General features: G+C 48.8%; 7 protein-coding genes across 7 annotated transcripts; 2 read left to right on the forward strand and 5 right to left on the reverse strand.

Annotated features, from left to right (window-relative positions):
- Positions 1-86: 86 nt before the first annotated feature.
- Positions 87-1,073, forward strand: BO79DRAFT_199179 (putative TIM barrel metal-dependent hydrolase; the record flags this gene model as incomplete). Its single annotated transcript, XM_025681401.1, has 1 exon — positions 87-1,073. The coding sequence occupies one exon, from the start codon at positions 87-89 to the stop codon at positions 1,071-1,073; it is 987 nt and encodes a 328-aa protein (XP_025537358.1).
- Positions 1,074-2,906: 1,833 nt separating this feature from the next.
- On the forward strand, positions 2,907-3,705 carry BO79DRAFT_246896 (type 1 glutamine amidotransferase domain-containing protein; the record flags this gene model as incomplete). The annotated part of the gene is made up of 2 exons (XM_025685604.1): positions 2,907-3,641; positions 3,679-3,705. The coding sequence occupies 2 exons, from the start codon at positions 2,907-2,909 to the stop codon at positions 3,703-3,705; spliced, it is 762 nt and encodes a 253-aa protein (XP_025537359.1).
- A 115-nt stretch (positions 3,706-3,820) lies between these two features.
- Positions 3,821-4,331, reverse strand: BO79DRAFT_270669 (uncharacterized protein; the record flags this gene model as incomplete). The annotated part of the gene is made up of 3 exons (XM_025687300.1): positions 4,094-4,331; positions 3,952-4,025; positions 3,821-3,874 (listed from the first exon to the last, which is right to left on the reverse strand). The coding sequence occupies exons 1-3, from the start codon at positions 4,266-4,268 to the stop codon at positions 3,821-3,823; spliced, it is 303 nt and encodes a 100-aa protein (XP_025537360.1). The 5' UTR covers positions 4,269-4,331.
- A 537-nt stretch (positions 4,332-4,868) lies between these two features.
- agdC (putative alpha-glucosidase) lies at positions 4,869-7,892 on the reverse strand. Its single transcript, XM_025679927.1, has 7 exons — positions 7,664-7,892; positions 7,007-7,611; positions 6,710-6,953; positions 6,578-6,649; positions 6,058-6,528; positions 5,901-6,009; positions 4,869-5,855 (listed from the first exon to the last, which is right to left on the reverse strand). Exons 1-7 carry the CDS (start codon positions 7,872-7,874, stop codon positions 4,967-4,969), a joined length of 2,601 nt encoding a protein of 866 aa, XP_025537361.1. The 5' UTR covers positions 7,875-7,892; the 3' UTR covers positions 4,869-4,966.
- A 1,089-nt stretch (positions 7,893-8,981) lies between these two features.
- Positions 8,982-10,564, reverse strand: BO79DRAFT_289146 (NAD(P)-dependent alcohol dehydrogenase). The gene is made up of 2 exons (XM_025688752.1): positions 10,225-10,564; positions 8,982-10,156 (listed from the first exon to the last, which is right to left on the reverse strand). The coding sequence occupies exons 1-2, from the start codon at positions 10,389-10,391 to the stop codon at positions 9,163-9,165; spliced, it is 1,161 nt and encodes a 386-aa protein (XP_025537362.1). The 5' UTR covers positions 10,392-10,564; the 3' UTR covers positions 8,982-9,162.
- Positions 10,565-12,253: 1,689 nt separating this feature from the next.
- Positions 12,254-13,319, reverse strand: BO79DRAFT_270671 (intradiol ring-cleavage dioxygenase; the record flags this gene model as incomplete). Its single annotated transcript, XM_025687301.1, has 2 exons — positions 12,254-12,644; positions 12,674-13,319. The coding sequence occupies 2 exons, from the start codon at positions 13,317-13,319 to the stop codon at positions 12,295-12,297; spliced, it is 996 nt and encodes a 331-aa protein (XP_025537363.1). The 3' UTR covers positions 12,254-12,294.
- Positions 13,320-14,399: 1,080 nt separating this feature from the next.
- BO79DRAFT_289147 (uncharacterized protein) lies at positions 14,400-15,186 on the reverse strand. The gene is made up of 3 exons (XM_025688753.1): positions 14,980-15,186; positions 14,851-14,918; positions 14,400-14,777 (listed from the first exon to the last, which is right to left on the reverse strand). Exons 1-3 carry the CDS (start codon positions 15,124-15,126, stop codon positions 14,657-14,659), a joined length of 336 nt encoding a protein of 111 aa, XP_025537364.1. The 5' UTR covers positions 15,127-15,186; the 3' UTR covers positions 14,400-14,656.
- Positions 15,187-17,543: the final 2,357 nt, after the last annotated feature.

The raw sequence follows: 17,543 nt of genomic DNA on the forward strand, positions 1-17,543 counted from the left end.
CTCCTGCCATCACTCCTACCGATACCCAACCTCTTCACCTCGCCCTTGATGACGTCTTGACCATGCTCTCGTCCTCCATGCCCACAATGCTTACCACGTTCCAGCCCAGGACTGGCCTGCTTGAATCTCCGAGGGCCCTATTTAGCACTGCACATCTGAAGGAGGAGCGACAAATATGCAAGGAGGGAACGGCAACCCTCCAGCCTATCCCACTGAAGTATCGGGTTCCCCGAGGGACGTGGGATACACACATGCACGTTGTGGAACCAGAGCGCTTTCCAGTTTCCGCGAATGCAGTCTATCAGCCCCCCGAACATACCGTTGACGATGCGATAAGTTTCGAATCTACCCTTGGCATCGAAAAAATTGTACTGGTTCAACCATCCATCTACGGAACCGACAACTCTTGTCTACTTGAAGCGCTCAAAACCCTCGGACCTTCTCGCGGGCGAGGAGTTGTGGTGGTTGATCCGACCAACATAGACACCGAGACCCTGGAGGAATGGCATTCGCTGGGAGTACGCGGCGTGCGAGTGAATCTCAAATCAGTGGGCAAGGTGCTCAGCGAGCATGAGCTGACCGAGACGCTGCTGCAACATGCGCAAATAGTACGGCCCTTCGGATGGACTATCCAAGTCTACGTATCATTAGATATGGTTCCCCTGCTGGAGAAAGTTGTCCCACAGCTCGGAGTCAAGCTGTGTATTGACCACTTTGGAGGGCCAGATTTGGCCGCAGTTGAACACAACGGGGAATCGTTTAACCCCTATACGCTCCCGGGATTTTCCTCTTTAATCTCGCTTCTGCGAGGCGGAGAGACCTACGTGAAGATCTCTGCCCCGTACCGTCTCAGCAAAGACGAGGAGTATCGAGACCTGGAAGCGATGGCCAGGGAGTTCCTTGAAGCCGCTCCGGACCGTGTGATATATGCCACCGACTGGCCACACACGCGGTTCTCCGGCGTGGACATCGAACCCTTCACCGAGACATGTCTACGGATATGTGCGAAGGAGCCTGGATTGGCGGAGCGGGTGTTTCGAGATAACGCGGAAGAGATGTTGAGGGGGGTATAGTTCATTTTCTGATTTGATAGCGTCCAGCCAGCCTCCATTCGCCCCCCTATTACGAGTTACGACATCGCATAGCATACCATACCAAGAAATGTCATTCAGAATTTTCCAGCCATCAGGAAGCGGCCCTGCAGATCGTGAAACGAGTGAGCTGTCCAATTCGGCCAGGTTCCGAGGTGTATAACTCGAGTGCCTCATGTAATCGGATTTACGGTAGAATTTGCCGAGACGTCGGCAACAGTGGAGACCGGCAAAGTGCACGGAAAGCGAGTCAGGAAGACCTTTGCCTTTAAATAAATAGGATCCCCAGATTATAGAGGTCATAATGTAAGACCTACTGGAGAAGCATGATAGAAAACCGTAACATCCTCCCCCGTAAAAAGTACCCGGGGAAGGAAAGGACCCGGAGTTCAGGAATAATCCCAATGGTGCACGGATAGTACATTAGCCTCGGACAGAATCCGAAATGTACGCCAACAAACACCAACACATACCTGTACGAACTACGTAGCTAGCTAACCCAGGGTGATAACTACCAAGTATGGTTCGTTTGACGGGGGATTTATACTTTTCCTCGGAAAAGTGCAAATTTTTTCCTTTTCCACACTTATTACCCATCTACCTTGACTTCTTGGCTGTTCTTATCAGATCCGATAATAGGCGAGCGAGGCGAGCGAGGTTCATCCGCGGGTACCGAGCCCTAGTTGGTTTACATAAGGAAGCGAGAAGAAGGGTTCAACTTCTCGTTTTTCCCCCGGAGGATGAATCTGGGTTGGATCCACATGCAGGCCGTTCGGGAGGTTCTAGAATGTCGGGGAATGAGTCTGGATCTATCATCTATTCTTGGAGAGGGAATTATTAGCGATGGATCGATACGATGTGCTATTATAGACTGTAGTAGCCTACTACTAGTAATTAGAAATTGTTGTGTCTGGGGTAGATATACAAAGGTGGATATGTATGTAGCGGTTGACTCGTTCTTTGTTTAGGGTAGTGCTGTATGACTCGTGCAGGGTCTGTGCACTTGCATGGGAGGATTCGTGGATGCAGGATGCATGCTGTGTGTATGAGGTGTACGGTTTGCTTGCTTGTATGCCATTGGGTTTTTGTGTGTGAGAGGAGAATACGAGCTGCGTGCTGCAAGTAGGTGTTTCTCGTGACTTGGTAAGCTTAGGGGATAGTTGGACCCTTGAAGTGGGGTAGTAGGTTGGTAGGGCATACATGGTGTTGATTTAGTCCATATTGATTACTTTTATTCCATAATAGTTGTTGTGGAATATTCATTCAGAATGTAGTATTGTAGAGAAATAGGAGCATGGTAGATTGGAATAAGTCATGTGTCCGATGTAATCCCATACTATGCTTAATGAATTTATTCATCCTTATCGCTAAGTGGAAAGCGACTATTAAGAAAGAAGTTATCGATCAGATCATCGAGGTAGTAGTTTCTAATGGAGACGCTATTGATCGATACATCATTGCCTGGAAGTCCAGCATCCGAGGTATACAAGCCGGAAGCATACCATCTTCCCCCCTGACTAATGCATACATTTTTCCAATTCACACTTACCATTTGATCAAATTATTCTCTTATGCTCCATGTTACATTACTATCAATTAAATCATAATGAACAATGAAGTCAAAGCAAACACACTAACCCAACAACCTGTTCCACTCCCTACGTCATCGGGATGTCACCACCACCACAACATCAACTATAAACACCATCACAACCACCACAGCTCATAACTCACATAAACCCCAATTACCAACTACACCACATCCTAACATACACCACACCACACTACATCAAACATCCAAAGAAACTAAACAAAATGCCCTCCAAAAAAGTCCTCATAATCCTCAGCGACGCGACCTCCTTCCCCCTGCACAACACCTCAACCGGCACCCAAGAACAACCCACCGGCTTCTTCCTCCCGGAACTCGCCAAACCACTCTCGAAACTCCTCTCAGCAGGCCACGAAGTAACCTTCGCCTCACCCAAGGGCCTCACCCCACAACCCGATCCGAACAGCGAATCCCTCCTCACCTTCGCCGGCAACTTCTACGAGCGCCAGCGGGAACAAGAGCTCATCGAGCGCATGCGACGCGAAAACGGCTTCTCATCACCCCGCCCCTTCGCCAGCATCTCCGACGAGGAACTGAAGACCTTCGCGGCGGTGTTCATCCCCGGGGGGCATGCGCCGCTGGTGGATCTCGGTGGGGATGAGGAGTTAGGACGGATATTACGGTATTTTCATCAGGAGAATAAGCCCACAGCGGCGATTTGTCATGGCCCGTTGGCGTTGTTGAGTACGAGGAAGGTTGGTGATGGGGAGTTTGTGTATAAGGGGTATGAGATTACGTGTTGGAGTGATGCGGAGGAGAAGGTTATGGAGACGTTGTTGAGGGGGGAGATTGATAAGGTGGAGAGTCAGTTGAGGGATGCCGGGGCTGTGATGGTTGAGGGGGGAAGGGAGAAGTTGGGCAAGACGACGCTTTGTAGGGAGTTGTTGACGGGGGGGAATCCGTTGGCGGCGGAGGAGTTGGGGGAGAGGTTTGTTAGGATGGTTAGTGTTTAACCACTTTCTTCTTTTATATTTGGAGGGCTTGTGGGTGGGTGAGGAGGTGTAGTGTACAATAATTGGATATTTTATTTTGTTGTATATGGGTTATATGTTGAACAGTATTCAGTTTCCACCTTTTTTCCTTTCCAATGATCTACAGTAAGTAGTAAGTAGTAGTTGATTCAATCATCATCCGTGTTCTGCTCTGCTTCTGCTGTGCAGATGAACTCGGGACCCTGCATTCATCACCATCATTAGCATCTACCCCTATCATAACCCTCACAACCATCTTAAAGATATTGACAGCACTCACAATAGTATAACAACACTTGACAGTCCCACCCTGAGGACACTGATCCACCCACTCATATCCGTCCATCGCCTGGCCTGCAGGAAAACACACAATTATTAGCATCCACCCACTGTATCACAAGCTATGCTGCATCTGAACATACAATTCTCCCCCTGCTGAGCAATCGAATCTCCCGGCGTAGGAGAGAAACTATCACAGCAGTACGGGCTCTGGATCATGCCCGTGCCGTCCTGCGCCATGAGACAATAGTAGTCGCTGCCGGCGGCGACGAGGGTCGTCGATGCGGCGAGTGTGAAGAGGATGGATTTGAGATGCATTTTTATGAATTCTTCTTCTTTATTCAAAAATCAAGTTGATAATGAAAGATGAAGATGATGGATGGTGGAATTCTGCTTGTCAGTGAGGTGATCCGGTAGGGTATTTATTTGAAATGAATATACCCCGGAAATAAGGATTGTCTCGTGTAGTAGGGATAGATGGGATTTGCAAGGTACGTGCGTAGTATGTACCAAGACGCGTGTCCTGTCCTTGTTTGATCCCTTGCGTTGTGGGTTCGAGGCATGGCGGCTGGTTGGCACATGGTATGTATGTATGTACTTTGTCATTGTGTTATGTAGCAGATTGATTTGAGGTGGGTGAATTTGAGATCAATGTGTGGAGTGGAACTGTAATTTGTTGATTTGATGGCTTGTTGTTGATTATGCGGCGATTTCTTCCTCTGCAGAGGATTGGACAGTATCTTTTTTGGTGGCGCGGCTTGAATGTTCACTGCCTTGCTGGGAAGTAGTATCCCTTATCCCTTGATCCCCTGCCACTGGCTTTTCCTGTCCTGTCCCGTCCTGTCCCGTCCCTGGCTAGTGGCTACGTGCTTATGTATGCTGCAACAGAGTTTATGCTTATTGAGAGATGTCAATCATCTGGATTAGCTGTAAGGGCACGATGTAAGCGATCTGTCTGAGACACTAATTAACTACTTTTTACCCCCTCTCATCACAACTCCAGTTCAACGTGTTGACTACTTCAATTTCAAGTTCACAGGAGCATCAAGTGCAAAGCCCTTGAACGTCCGCGCTGACTTCCCCAGCAAGGTACATTTCTCCACCTTGGGGACGGCCTTCTGTCCGAATGTACCCTTAACGTGCAACTCCCCGTTGCTGTACGTGAACTCGAGCTCTGTCACAGATGACGGGTTCAAAGAGTCCCCATCATCCAAATACAGACTGCCCGAGGCGTTGCCATCCAAGTCTGGCGCGATGATCAGTTCGAACCCCTGCTTGCGAACTTCAGTGGTCGTCATGCCGCTGGACATCCTGACAGGGATGATGTTTCCACCGCGAATGTGCAGAGGGATGTGGGTGATGTTGATGTTGCTGAGCGTGATGTTTTCTCCGTGTCCGCGCACCACTGCTCCTGTGTACCAGTCGTAGAAGATGTCATCCGGGAAGTATGCGTCGACTGAGGTGGATCCCTCATTCAGGACAGGGCTGACCAGAAGGGCGTCACCGTAGAAGAACTGTCGGTCGTTCGCAAAGGTGTTCGAATCCTCAGGGTACAGGTAGAATTGAGGCTGCAAGAATGGCTCGCCGGTCTGGCTTTGCCGGTGAAGAGCAGTGTAAATGTAATCGAGGAGCCTGTACCGGATGTCAATGGCCTTGCGGGCGGACTCGGCTACCGAGGGCCAGCGGTAGAACTCTTGCGGTATATCGCCTAGCTCGTTGTGATTGCGGTAGAACGTATAGAAGGCACCAAGTGACGCCCATCGGCCACACAGTTCCTCCGTTGTGTTGCTACCAAACCCGCACACGTCAGCTCCAACCATTGGGATCTGGAACATCGATGCGAAGGAGAGGATCTGCGCGATGGAGATCCGGTAGTGGACCCAGTCGCTAAGGTTGTCGCCCAACCTGTACAAATCAGCGATGCACTAGCAAAACCCATGGTAGACCTACCAGTGTCCTACGTGCGCTCCAGCACCCGCAAACGTACTGCGAGTGATGACCAAAGGCCTCACATCGGGACGGCGAGCCTGCATAGCCGTGCGGGAAGCAGAGCTCATCACTGAAACTGTCAATGGCGGATCATACATACAAATATTCGAAGACTTACTTGTTCCGTAAAGATTGTGCGTATCGTACTCGGCATACCCCTCACCTGCATGAATGAGATCCGTCTCGATAGTGCTCATACTGAGTACGCCTGCGGCATTCCGGATTGTGTAGGGCGGGTCAGTGAGGTTGCGGTTGGGCAAACCGACCTTCTTCCCTTTATCGCCTTGCGCTCTCTTGACAGATCGCTTGGACGAAGGTTGGAAGTCCGCCGGGAATCCAGGTAGTGGAATCGGGCTGCTTGGCCGCACAGGCGGCGCTGCTGGTGGGAGGTCGTCGGAAATTGCAAATGCCGCTGGGTCAAGACAAGGATACGGGCAGAAGTTGGACGCTTCATTCATGTCAATCCACAGGGCGTCAATATCGACTCCTGATTTAGGATCAAAGAACTGCTGGAATTGCGCAGTCCAGTAATTCTGAGTGTCCTCATTGAACCAGTCTGGGAAGACCGTCACACCAGGCCAAACAGCACCTGTAAAGCTTAGTTGATGCTGCTAGGTATGGAATATGTGCATGCTTACCCTCATACAGACTACCGTTCTGATTGTGAAGGAAAACATTGTCTCTTACACCGGTGAGATACGCCGAGTTATCTAAAGAGCACATGTTAGCCGGAAGCGGCAAGGATAGGTGGGTATATTCCAATTACTCACTGCTCACGCTCACAGCCGGATCGACCATGACAATGTAATGCTGATCGTGATTGTGGAGGTAGGTTACCAGTCCCCGCATCTTTTCGAGCGGGAATCTCTGAGGATCCAGGGTAAACACCCTCCTCTTGTCCATGTAGTCGATATCTGTCCACATCGTCTCCAGAGGGATCTTTGCCTGGCTATAGTTGTAGACCACTTCGGCGAGTTCATAGACATCGCGGTATCCATAACGGCATTGGTGGAACTGAAGAGTCAGCATACAGTTCGGACTATAGAATCAGGAAGAGAGAAGCGTACACCGAAAGTCCAGTAACTTTGCATTGCCGGGAGACCGACAATCTTCGAGTACTCCATGCTCGCTTGCTTAGGATCTTCTCCATAGAAGAAGTAAAAGTCCAGAACACCACCGAGAAGGTTGTATTCCAAGTACTGCTTCCCATCTGTGGTCTGGTTGATCTTGATGTCCATACCATTAGAGTTCAGCAGGAAGACTCCATGGGTTCCGGACTTTCCACGGTGATCATAGTACACAGGATGACTGCCGTACAAGTTGGTGTTGTTCGGAGTGCCATACGCGTCGCGGTTCCACAAGGTCCGCGTGTAGTTGTACGTTGGCAAACGCATAGGGTCAGAGTGCTCTCCGAGACCATACACATACGGGTCATCGGGCAGCCAGGTGCGAAGCCTGACATATTGCGACTGAAAAATCAGTGTGGATGCCGAAGAGTCAAACAGGACCTCATCTCCTTTGGAGATAGTGAACGAAAACGGTTCTTCCACATAGTCGAATTCCAAAACACTGTCCTCAGAGTCCTTGTCACTGCCCACGCGAGGAAGGACCGATTCAGGAACTTGATAGACTTCTTCGTCGGCATCATAGATCATAACATGTAGCCGTTCATCTGAGCAATCTGTTAGTTGGACATACACCCTTGAATCACAAGAAACACTCACCAGTCTGATACTCCACAAGCAACTTGAGGTCCTCCAAGTCCTTGCCATAGCTATTACAAGGCGCACCAGCTAGAGTCAGATCCGCAGTCAAAGTCCTAGCAGACTTTTGCACATTGGACGCCTTATACCCGGGGCAACTCTGACTGCCTGCCCTGGGAACAATGACAGCAGCGCCCACAAGGGGTAAGAGAAAAAGCAAAGACCCCAACATTGTGATGTTGGCTCTAGGATTACCCCGGACTACAACAAGCCTTGAGTTCGTATCCAAACCGGGAGGTCACAGCGGCTTATATGTGTTTGGGCACGGACTGATGACATTAAATGCATGGCGCGTTGGCCAAAGTGCATAATGTGGCGTTGCGCGGTATGACCGGACCCCGCAGATTCAATCAGCGAAGCCAAGGAATGTAACTGACAAAGAGACGGAATGAGCCGAGCATGGCAATGAGAAAAAGCAATATTCATAGGGGAGAAGAGCCGAGCAACGTGGAGACGATTGCCTAAAGAAGAAGACAATGTGAGTCTATGGTCGTCCCATCTCGGTCAAATATCGGGGATCTTCGCCGCTATCGGCTTGGGGCTGATGCAGGGACTGAATAATTTCGGGTCACTTACACCGATTCTCTTCCATTGAATCTCGTGCAGCAGCCTAGACTTTGGACACGTCTGATCGGTATATCACTCGGTAATGCTTTGGATGGTGGGCCTGATTTTCTGCAGGTAAGCATGGTAGGGAATAGTAGTATGGAGATGGAACCGAGGAAGTGACGGTGATGGTGGCTCTCCTCATTCTCCCCCACCACGTGCCCCGCTTGACGCCCCGCAAACAAACAAACTGAGACATTCAAAGGATCAGGATCAGATATCGTTCAAAGAACATGGGCAAAAGTGAATATTTCTGCTTACTACCAAGCCCACCAAGAGTTAGACAAAGCGTCGGATGCAACGGATTCGGTCGCCTGATACGTAGTTGTAGCTGATAGGTGGCTCTGACCTGTCAAGAGGCGGTCGCTAATGTAAGTGCTGCAAGCCTTTACAATTGAGGTGGCAGTGGCATAAGATATTGAGCACATAGTACTATTGTGGCATTCGAGGGGCAGCTCGCCCATCCAGCATGTCGGGTACCCTGGCAGAAGCTTGAGGACCTGGGGAGTGCGCAAATGAATGTAAGACAGTGTTCAGTCAACCTACAGTCCTGGGTTACTCTCCCGCTTCATTCTGTGCGGACGCCTGTCATTGCGAGGAGACAGCTACTATACCTGCAACACATGTCAAATGCAGATGTCGTGAAAGTTGAACATGAAGGAATAGAATTCTACGTGCATCTCTATGCCTCCAGCCAGCAGGGATCTCTAACAACATCGAAAAAGGAAAACGTTACATGGGATAAACCATCCATCAAGTGTCATCAAAAATATTTGTCATGAATGCGAAAGGTATCCGAGGTGACCAGTCACCAAAAATGTGCAGTTGAAGTATGTTCTCAAGTGTGCGACTGTTTAGATCTTCTGACCAGCGGAAGCAGCCTTAACATCGTCTTCGGAGCTCATGATTTGAACCTTGATGGCACCTGTCTTGGGGTTGGCAGCCGTCTCGAAGGCCTTGATCGCATCCTCCAAGAGGAAGCGGTGCGTCACAAGCTTCTTCAAGTCGATAACACCGTTCCTCACCAAGCGGATCGCGCGAGGCCAGGTGTTGCAGTACCGGTACTGGTACTGAAGGTCAATCTCCCAAGTACTGAGACGCATAAACGGAACGGTCATCTCGTTCTTTCCGACGCCAATGACGAAGACCTTGCCGCCGAACTTGACACTCCAGATGGCCGAAGCCACACTGCTCTCCACACCAGTGCACTCCATCGCAATGCGAGGCCTCAACGCGCCAGGCCCCGAGCCTTGTCCATCGTTGAAGACGTTGATGATACCTTCGGCATTCTGCTCAGCAGAAAGGCCAATCTGCACCTTGTAGGTGCGAACGTCAGGGACCAGCGACTTGGCAAATTCCAACCGACCCTCATCAATGTCGGTGATAACGATGGGGCTCGCTCCAGCCGCACGAGCACTCAGCAGGGTGATGAGACCAATGGGCCCAGCACCAGTGACTAGGCAGGGGTCACCCAAGCGAAGGCCACTACGCTCAATACCCGCGAGAGAAACACTCAGAGGTTCCAAGAGCGCACCATCTTCATAACTCATATCACCAATCTTGTGGCACCAAATAGCGGGGTGGTTGACATAGCGACGCAGCAGTCCGTCGACGGGAGGGGTGGAGAGGAACTGAACATTTTCACAACCGTTGTAGCGACCAGTCAGGCAGGGTTCACAAGCGTTGCAAATGATGTTAGGCTCGACAGCGACACGGTCGCCAGGCTTGAGGGAGGTGACATCGGGCGCAACAGCCACGACTTGTCCCGCGGACTCGTGACCCAGGATGTGGTCTCCTGTGACGATCATAGGCCCAATGCAGCCTGCATGCCAGAAGTGCACGTCGGACCTGGATGTTGATGACCAATGTTTAGCCAGGGAATACGAAGCCAGTCGCGAGAGGGACGGAAGACATACCCGCAGATTCCGGTGCTGCGAACCTCGATTGTAACCTCACCAGGCTGCAATCCTTGGCCGTTCTTGACCTCCTCGAGCGTGGGTTTCGCGTCAGCGACCCACAAGTCATGCTTGGTGTTTGTGAACACGCCAATGTTCGCCTTTTCGAGAACAGTTGCGGTAGCCATGATGACCTAATCTAATGAAGGGGAGATATTAAGGGGAGGAGGGAAAAGGTCGCAAGAGGTGAACGCAAGGGATGAGCAGGATGGGAAAGTGAGCGGAAAGAGGATCTACCGGGCTTAAGTACTTTGTAACAGCGGTCTACCCCTCCATCATTGAAGGAAGGGGAAAAAAGGAGAGAAAAAAAAAGCTCAGGGATGATCTTTTCTTCAATGTGAGAGGCTGCAAGTAGCTGGTTCCTTCGCCACCGATAGGAGCATTGCCAAATAGCAGTAACGCGACGGGTCCATCATGGGCTTACTGATGGGTTAGAAAGTGGATAGAAGCTAAGAAGGGCATTTACCCGGTGGCCCCTCGAAGCGCGGGGTTCGGTCTGGGGCATGATTTATGGGATTCTCCCCCATTGGGCCAGACTGCCCGGCGGTCGCATTCCAAAAGACCATCCGTGAGCCAGAATGTCGCACTTGCTACCCTGGATAGTGTGCTTATAAACACGAGCTTGGTGCACAGGTAAGCTTTGGAGAAACAGTGGCTTGCCTAGAGAACTTTCTGGGCAGCCTTCCTTGCAATGCATATTTTGCTCAAGTCAAAACTTATGCTTTCTGTGGAATCCGACCGGTGGGGGCTCTTATCTCCGTCTTATTGGGGCGTCGGTTCTGTTCCCCCAAGTGCAAAGCCGGGTGTATAGGGCAACAGGAGTAACTGGCAGTGAGGGAACAATATTGAAGAAGTTATGAGAGAAGAAATTCATCAGATGATGATCGTCGCCTTCAATATGCACAATACAATCCATGCTATGATGCTTCTACATGATACAGTCGCAATCATTCTCCGATCCGATCCTGCCCAGGAGATAGATACGGTAGCATCTACAATATTAACTCGGTTAAATCATCCAGACAAGGTTATTTGATCGGTCTATTCTTAGACCCCATCCGCTTCACCCCAGACATAATTCCTCTAGCTACTTCGCTCTCCCCAATCATCCCTCGGAAAGTCACGGCTTCCACCTCGTTTGGGATTGTTGACCCAGAAGGGCACACTTCAACCCACTTATTTACCCGGAGTGGCAATTCTCCGGTGGGCGGGACTCGATCCATCCGCCCAGTGGTGGAGCATTACAGGAGTCGTATCCACCATCTCTTCTTTTTTATCCCTGCTATGCAAGGTCGTCCAGCCTTCGGAGTTACGGTTATATTGCGGGTATAATGCTGTTGCTGCGAGTATGGCCACATTGAAGTCTTGTCGAGAGTAATTCCAATCTATGTGAACCAAAGCATGTGGAACAGGTCCATAAAACATATACACCGACATGGTGTATAGTGCAATCGGTTAAATACCTCTATGGGCAATTGACTTGGCTCATAGATTTTTTTTTTTTTAAACTAATGTTTCTAGCTACAGTTCAGGGATCCGTCAAATGCAGCCTTATAGGGTTATAGGGTCTTCCTTGAGTCCCTGAATACTGTTTTGACACAGTGAACATCACTCCTGCTTCTGAGATACCGTCTGGCTTTCAGCCGAGAATAGCAATACTGGAGGTAGCATGCTGGCTCATCATTTTTAGGCACAAAACATGGATACCTGACCCAGTTATCAACATAATAACATAGAAACCCACATGACATTTTGATGTAGTTCGAAGCACAAGAGGGCCCAACTGTGGAGCTTCACAGATCCTTCTGGAAGAAGCTAAATCAATCCCTGTCCTGGAGCTAATGGCAATAGTACGTTGATCACTGATTGGTTTTATGACGCGCATACTCGAGTAAAGGCGAGATTTGTCTATCATTCAAGCTAGGCGTTTCATATAATTCTATCCAACTCTATATATCGGGTAATTTCATCAAGAACATAGCCACCACACTTTTATCAATTCAGCCTGGAGCTGTTCCAGCTGACCCAAGTTTATCGAACCGGGAATTCAGGGTCAACAGCTTCTGTATCCACACCAACAGTAATATACCCGATCATCCCATTCCTCACATCAACCCCATCCATGGGAACCACCGACACAATCGCATTATACCCATCGGTATTTTCATTGTGGAACGTGTCATCAAGACCATTAACGAGTCGCTGAATCCCCGTCACAGAAGAATACGGCTCCAACGCCATAATCTCCTGCTCAAGCTCTTCATCGAAGAAAACCTGCCCCGTGCTCACGGTATTCCCACTCGCAAGGGTGCCGTTGTCTCTCAGCACCCAGTCGGTATGCACTTGAATATGAATGTGGATTGATCTCCCGAAGTAAAAGCCTGCAAGTTCAAACTCCTGATATCAGCACGTAGACCTCCAAAAGATTTGTTATACAACTGACCTGGGAAAATAGTCTTCATCTCCACCATCCCATTACTATCCGTCGGCCACATACCCCGCAACCAAGTCTGATTATCCGTATGAATATCCGACTGTCCGGGCTCAAACCAGGTCATGTTAAGGTCTTGTAGCGTTTCAGATTTGGGTATGTCATTTCGCAGCCCAGTAAAACTCGAATATTTGCCCGTAGCATTGCAATGCCAAACGTCCACCAGCACCCCTTCCAAGGGTCCACATGTCGCCATGTCCATCACCCCAATATCAAGCGACAGCGGCACACCTGACTGATCTTCCCTAATATCCTGCCGAAGTGTCTGAGACTCTGTCCACCAATAAGGTCCGGATGTCACATCGGGCGTGAGCACACAGGTTTCATTCTGAATCGTCTTATAGTAGGGTGCTTCCGTTGTAGCTTCGATAGTCGTAATATTCTGCCGCTTTTCCAAGCTCCTCTTCCATCTCTTTGCGTTGTACTCGCCGGCATGGTGAGCGCAACGAGAAGATAGTTCCTGTCGACGGGTTATTTCGGCTCTCGTGACTTTTTTATGAGGGCCTGGGTGTGCGATGGCTAATGAGGCTAAGGTAGCTGCAACGAGGAAGCTGAAGAAATGCATGATTTGGCGGAATATTAGTGAGAAATCCCCTATTATGTATGCTGTTGTGCATCCGGTCAAATCTTGCTCACTGCTGCTGCTGCTGCTGCTGCAACCTCTTATCATGGCCCTCCCTCGTCGCTATTTATTATTCTCCCGGAGAACCTTCTATTAGTGATCATTATTTGCTCTTGCTTCTTGCGGTGAGATATCGTGAACAGAATTTTATACATTATTGGATGCTGGTTGGCTGAGAGTGGAAGATGATCATTACTTGGGTTGGGCGTGACATGATTGGAATGCTTTATGCTTGATAGGCGGCAAGGGTTAGCAGCTAGCCAGCCACCTATGATATCCGATGTCTTGATAAACGCCCGCGGAATGAAGCAGTGGTTGCCAAGTAGTAGTACCACTGTTGGATGGCTAGTAAATGATCTTCTTCTATTGGTAGATTTCAATTACGTGTTTTGTGTACCTTACTGTTATCGTGGACCTTATGTTGTTGTTAACCAGGGTATTATGGTTTCATTTAACCTGCAAGGGCATCAAATCCGGAAGTCAATCAGAAAAAGCGTTTGTTAGGCGCTCTCAAGCGCTCGAGCATGCCAGATCCACTGTGAAAACTAGAATCTAGCTCTTATCTATTGTCCCGCGGGTTCTGACTACTTGGTAGAACACGATAGTTTTTTACTGGATAACCATAAACCCACTTAGATACTCGAACTAGGTCGATCATGTACCACGGAATTTAACATATTGCGTCTTATATAGATAATAGTGAGTCTTTCTATGCAGCTCATACTCAGCCTTGTGCTACCGGTCAGCTATGCAGGATACCTGATCTTGACGAAACGCACGTAAGGCTCACATAGCTGTGCTACTTGGCATAGGCAGGAATATAATTCCACTGTGTTCATAGCAGTTCCATATGCATTTGTGCATTAAGTGCCGCGGAATATATATCGTATGCAAGCCTTGTAATATTTATACAAAGCTTATATATCCAATTGGATCATAATATTGCATTATGCCGTATTGTTGAAACCTTTGGACTAGAATACAGTCTTTATAGTATTAAAGTACGCCCCAAGCGGCAAGGGCGTTGAAATATTCCCAAGTGATAGGTGATCCAGTAATTCGAGAGTCTTGCATATAACATAACCAATAACAACATAGTATTATATAAAGCAACCATGACACAGAGCTCATCTGCCATTGACAAGACCCCCGTCCGGCAAACAAGCTCCCGCTTATCCATTGCGCCACAACATCACATTCAGTATAGTGGTATCAAGTACGAACGTGGCGAGTAAAACGATAGGAAGGAAAAGAAACATGATCGTAGACGTTGGTATTCTTTACCAACCACCGGGGCCACCAGGACCACCAGGACCTCCCGGACCGCCAGGGCCACCAGGGGGGCCGTCGGGACCACAGCAGTCACCGCAGCAGCAGAAGCAGTCGAGACAGCAGCAGCAACTATTCAAGACGTATGGTTAGGTCCAATCTAACGAATGTATTGTATTTAAGGGTTCGAGTAGTGGTCACTTACTCGTCACCGCCAGGTCCGGGGGGAGGACCACCACCACGAAGGCTCACATCCATGTTGTTGTTGGGCATCTAGTTTGTTCATGTTAGCGTCAATGAACAAAGAAAGCTTAGGATCAGGATGACACGGTACAGGTTGACCGGTAACGACACCCTCAGTGGTAGGACCGGCAGGGCTCTGAGGCTGGGTCATCGTAACAGTGTTGGGGTCCCAGGTGGCCTCAGGGGCCGATTCCTGTTTGGAGGACTTGAACCAGCTGAAAATACTGTCGCCAAACATTGTGAATTTGGTCTTTTCTTAAGATTCTGATTGTTTGTTGTGCAGAAGATGCAATGCAAGAGAAAGACAGCAAACGTAGGGGAAGACCTGGCTTAAGAATCAAAGGACAGCAGGTAGATGGGGCCCAAAGCTATGTAAGGCTATCCATTCAGCATCGTTGTTCATGAAACGAGCCATACTATGAAGAGTTAGAGAGCCCAATCAAGTGAGTTGTCTTCCTCAATTCTGATTCTAGAATTGGACCATGGTCTACGGTGTGGAGACCCACTGATCTTGGCTTCGATGGGCGTTACGTATACACTTGTTAGGCAGACAATTTAGTGTCCAACAGCAAGCATTTGTGATCCGCCTTGTCATTGCTTGTCTATCACGGACGAGAGAGGGCTGAATTGGGAATGTGTGCAGGATCAAGTAGGGGCGAAATTGAGCCTGTCTGTATGCCTCGCGAGACTGATAATTTGTGAACATCACGGAGTGGTGCCGACGACGGAACGGATCCAGAATCAATAGAGCAACTCAATTTTCCGCTGATTAAAAAAATAGCAGGGCAGATCAACCGGACAATTTTTTTCTGTGGAATGGCGAAGAGATCATCCTATGCTCAGCTGCCAGAACCTTATTGATGTGGCATGGAGGATAAAGCTTAATCCGCCTTTGAAGGCTTGGTTTTGGGTATACACAGCAGATGTTCTGCGCCACGCAGTAAAAATAGCCTCAACTGGGATTTTCTGCCGGAGATGATGTAGGTGTCACACCAGTCGCACAATCAGGGCGCACTGCTAATGCAAAGCCACCTTTGATTGCGTCGTGGCGCGACACGCAAAAAGGTGAAGAGAAATCTTGAAGTTGGTGGCGCCCCATGACTAAGCGGCATGTGGATCTCCGATTTAGGCTTTTCACGTGACTATATCAGGAACACCAACCATCCTTCTCAGAATCCTTCCATGGATCGGTCCACCCTTGGTCCTCATCAGCAGATCAAAAGCCATGCGTTGAACCCAGAGGGCTGAGATCGACATCAAACAACAAAATCTGACCCCTATAAGTCCACAGTACTTTCCAGATTAGACTACTGGTCGGCTAAAACAGCCAGCCACAGTGGGAATGAATACCCGGGACACCAAATAGTCCGACGGTCTATCTTTTCACTTCTCCTGATCTGGAAGTCCTGGTACCAAGGCTGCTTCGATCTGATTCCCATACTAATTGTACAGCGTTTGCCCGTTTGCCCGATTATGAGCACTTGTGCTTCCTGATATGGGCAAACGTGTGCTTGGCTCCATTGCTAATCGGGGTCCCATTGCTAGTGAAATTGCACTCAAGCTGATCCTGATAGCCTACCGGAGGGTAATTTGCCCAAGTGACTTACTTCATATACTGGTACTCGGGTCTCCGCTCAAGTAGCAGTCGACAAGAATGCGGTTATTTCTGGGCTGAGATACCGGGCCCAACAGGAGAAGAGCGATTTTCCAATACGTTCAGTAGTCTTAAATCTAACTACATCAAGATGAGAAGATTCGTCGACTTTATTGTAAACAGTGTATATATTGTTATGTTTATTGCTACTTATAAGTCATAGAAGCCATTTACAGAACTCCAAACCATCCCACCTACTCTTTCTCTCTCTCTATACACATATGTCATCACTGCCTTTATCACCCCGAAAACCCTCAATGCGATTACACTCCCTCAGCACACGCCTTCGTTCCCTGTTTGAATTGATAAATCAGGCCCAAAATCTTCCTCCCTAGCAACGAAAGGTCATCAAGAGAGACGATTACTCTTCCGTCTATTTGAAGATCGTCGACGAGCCGTTGCCCGACGGCTCCATGTGAAAGCTGTGGAGTCCGGCATCTTAGCCAAATACCGGGGGCCCTTGCCATAGAAAAAGGGGATTTGAGTTCTCCTACTCAGTACCATTATCCCAGTATCCACTATCTCCATTGAGGTAGCCTGAGCACAGCCCGTGGATCCAAGCTAGTTTTACATACCTTTATTATAACTGCAAATTTCATACGATTGATATCGCATTGATCATATCTTCTGACAGAAAGGACTTCAGAGGCTTTGCCATATCATCTGACTTGAGTAGCCTTATAGAGCTGGTGTGCTGGTGCACTACTCTGGGTACTTGGAGAAGTCCAGAAGCTGCCGTGATAGGGGGTTTTGGTGCATGATATCTCATAGAAACTGGATGTGATTCAGTACATACGTCTCATCTCGTTCTTGTGCTGGGGTTATCAGCAGTATGTACACCTGTTTTAATCATTTTGTTCAGTCGTCTGCTAGGTTTCTAAGCTAAGGAGGCTTGTACGCAGAACAACTAAGAGAAGAGAGCAAACAAATATTATTATATTTGAGGGGGTGTGCTACTAGTGGTTCATGGAGCAGCTGTCAGACTGTATGATCCATGGAAT

Source organism: Aspergillus costaricaensis, assembly GCF_003184835.1.
Source record: "Aspergillus costaricaensis CBS 115574 unplaced genomic scaffold BO79scaffold_25, whole genome shotgun sequence".
NCBI lineage: Eukaryota > Fungi > Ascomycota > Eurotiomycetes > Eurotiales > Aspergillaceae > Aspergillus > Aspergillus costaricensis.